This window comes from Miscanthus floridulus, chromosome 10 (genome assembly GCF_019320115.1).
Source record: "Miscanthus floridulus cultivar M001 chromosome 10, ASM1932011v1, whole genome shotgun sequence".
In the NCBI taxonomy this organism is placed as follows: domain Eukaryota; kingdom Viridiplantae; phylum Streptophyta; class Magnoliopsida; order Poales; family Poaceae; genus Miscanthus; species Miscanthus floridulus.
The window spans coordinates 129,760,291-129,763,540 of record NC_089589.1 but is presented as its reverse complement, the minus strand read 5'-3'; the positions used below and the strand labels follow the sequence as shown (position 1 = coordinate 129,763,540).

General features: G+C 45.7%; 1 protein-coding gene and 1 pseudogene across 1 annotated transcript; one reads left to right on the top strand and one right to left on the bottom strand.

The window, feature by feature from the left end:
- Positions 1-650: 650 nt before the first annotated feature.
- LOC136489608 (uncharacterized) lies at positions 651-1,169 on the top strand. Its single transcript, XM_066486187.1, has one exon. The coding sequence runs from the start codon at positions 651-653 to the stop codon at positions 1,167-1,169; it is 519 nt and encodes a 172-aa protein (XP_066342284.1).
- A 77-nt stretch (positions 1,170-1,246) lies between these two features.
- On the bottom strand, positions 1,247-2,817 carry LOC136489607 (uncharacterized; annotated as a pseudogene).
- Positions 2,818-3,250: the final 433 nt, after the last annotated feature.

The window sequence follows — 3,250 nt, the reverse complement described above, 5'->3', positions numbered from 1 at the left end:
TGTAATAAACACGGAGCAGACATGGGAGCACCATAATGGTATGCTGATCCCTGCCAGATCATCATGGTGATTATGATGTGCTCTGCTTTCTGACGCAGACGGGGCAAATGTCCAGAACGAGCCTTCCTTGTGAGTTGTGGATAACAGATGAACCAAGCATGGTGGGTGGTGGCTTTGGTGGTCAAATCGACACTATTTGTCCATCATTCTTTTTGTCTTAAATCGGTCGTTCTAACATTGTGAAGCAAAATCGTCTAAAAAAAAACTTGTGAAGCAAAATGACCAAAAAAAATAAAAGCCACCCTGTATTGCCCGACAGACCAATTCACAATTCCACTTGTAGAAGAAGGAGAAAGTTTTGTATTTAGCCCTAAAAATAATGCTTCTTTCTTATTTGACACCGAAACTAAAAATCTTTCTTATATGTCCCTAACTTGAGTTTTTGTTAGCTACTTGACACTTCCGTCAGATCTGTGAGGAAACATCGTCAGTTGTCCAACTGAGGCAACGCAAAAAGACCATAATGCCCTGTCACTAAAGAAAAGAAAATGAAGTCCGCCGCGGCAGTTCGTAACTTGGTTGACTCGTCTCGAGTCGCGGTCGTACAAGCCGTTTCCCTCCCCTAACCCTAGATCGAGGCCGGCGCAGCCATGGAGGTGGAGGGTGGCGCGGCTTCTGGGGAGGGTGGCGCGGCTTCGGCTGATGGCGTCATGGCCACGGAGGCACCGCGCGCGGCCACGGCAGAGATCGGCGCGGCCACGATGGAGGTCCGCGCGGCCAAGCAGGCGGCCCGCGCGGTGATGGCGGAGGTCGGCGCGACCACGAAGGACATCTGCGCGGCCAAGCAGGTGACGCGCGTGGCCAAGCAGCCTTCCCGCGCGGCCATGGAGGTGGAGGACGGAGCGGCCACGGCGGGGGGCAGAGCGGCCAAGCAGGCGTGCGGCGCGGGCTCGGAGGCGGGCGACGCGGGCACAGGGGCGGGCGACGCGGCCAAGCATGCGCCTCGCGCAGCCAAGCAAGCACCCTGTGCGGCGTTGGTGGCGGGCAGCGCGATCTCGTTGTCGCGCGGCGTGGCCTCGGAGGAGGACGACGCGGCCACGGAAGCGCCACTCGCGGCCATGGAGACGGGCATCGCGGCCACAGTGGAAGGCGGCACATCCAGGACATAGCACCAACTCCCTGCAGGGTGAGTTTATTATCTCTATGTCTACGGACTGCCTACTCTCCATGTTTGGCTTCTGTTTTTTTACGCGAGGTCTGGAGATATTTCACATGTCACATTCCTATGGATTGACTCCTTATCAATGCTTCCACCACTGGTTCTTTTAGGAGATCTCTTTTTTAGGCTGACTGAAGAGTTGAACAGCAGATAGATATGGTACAAAATACGTTGTAAACTGACAATGACTATTCCACAAGCCTTTTGACCTCCGGAGATCTTGTGCCTTTACATCCAAACCATAGCAGCTAGGCTCTTCGTACCACTGCCAGACAGTTCTTAGAGTGATATCTGGAGTCTGAAGTAAACAAAACTTTCCAAATCAGCAATAGGCCTACCACCAATGCGAAGTTGGATATCTTCGACTTGCTGCTGTGCTGTGTAAACATAACTGATAGCCTCTTTGATCTTGCTGTAATCGGTCTCAGTTGCATTATCTGCTTGGAATTTCAAATCAACATGTTCAGATGAGTTCAGTTTATAAGTCCTTTCACTAGGTAAGTTGCTGTCCTCACCATTAGCTGAGACATCCAAATAGATCCCATTGCAAGTTTCCTTCTTACCAACAGGAATCCACTTCTGTGACAAGTGTCCAGCAGAATACCACTTACAGCATTCTTGAGAATTATTCTCTGTTAGTAACTTCACACATCGAGCTTCCTTTGTTTCTGCAACAAAAGGATCAGTGCACAGGTTCTTGGAGCTCCGACCGGTGGATACACCCTTGTTTCTGCAACAAAAGGATCAGTGCATAGTAGTTTTTCGATGACTGAGAACCTTGTTTCGAAGAAGAGCTTCTTTGCTGGCGTAGAAAGGGTGCCTGCTTCTTGTAGACATTTTTCTATTCTGATTACATTTTGCCCGAATTCTTGTTGGATCTTCCTGTACACCCTTCTTACCAACTTCATGTGCACCCTTATCATGAATAGATGAATTGCTCAAATGTCCTGCTTTAGATATCATCTTGTCATTTCTTTCTACCTTCTGCCACACTGCTGAACTATCTTTTCCATTGTTCTTGTGCCTATTGGAACCTCTCACTCTGTTAGACACAGTCAAATCAATGTAGCTTGGTGTTTTACTTGATTTTATGTTCCTCCTCCCTGAACTAAATTGAAGAGAGGCCTTGCTGCTGCATGCCTGACTGCTGCACTGAACCCTTTCAGTATTGCTACAACTATCAGTAACATCCTTAGAGTATGGAGATCTCTAGAGTATGATCTGATTCCTAGATGATCATTTGTATCTTCAGCATGAGTAGCACTAAGATGTGACCCTATGAACTGGCATTCCACCCTTGTGTCAATTCAGTGTTTCGAAATCTAAATTTGATTCTCCTATAGGCTGTAGTAGTGAAATTGATCCGCAAACAGCTGATGTTTGAATGTTTGATACAATACTTTTTTATTGATAGTTGTGGGCGAAGAGGTACTCTATATGAATTTAACACGTACTCTAAATGTCTTATGATATTGTGACATGGTATACTAGTATAAATATATTATTTTGCTATATTATTACGTATTTCCTATAACATCACACCACTGCAAAAATTAGTAGTACAAAGTTCGCCATAGGTTGAAGAAGTTCTCATGCATGACGTTATTGTGCTTTCACAGGATGGATGTAGCTACTAATTTTCTATTGAAAATTCATTTGCTTGGCAATCGTAAAAAGGCTAGAAAGGATGTCAAATGTTTTAGTTTTGAGATGGTTGTTGACTCAGACCTGTCGAATTATAAGGATTTCATTGACTCAGTTACAGAGAAGTACCCTCCAGGCTACTTAGAAATTCCACATGTTCAGTACTATGATAATGTTCTTAAGAATTTTCTAGTAGTAAAATCAGATCAGGATTTGATGTCTATGTTTGATGTACACAGTAAGGAGAAAGTTGTAGAGATGTTTGTCGCTTATTGTGATCCCTCAGAAAAATTTGAGCCTATCACTAAGTGGGAGTTTGATGTTGAAGGGCAGCTTGCAAACAATATAGAGGAGGATGACGATGATTACCTTAGAAATCCTTTACCA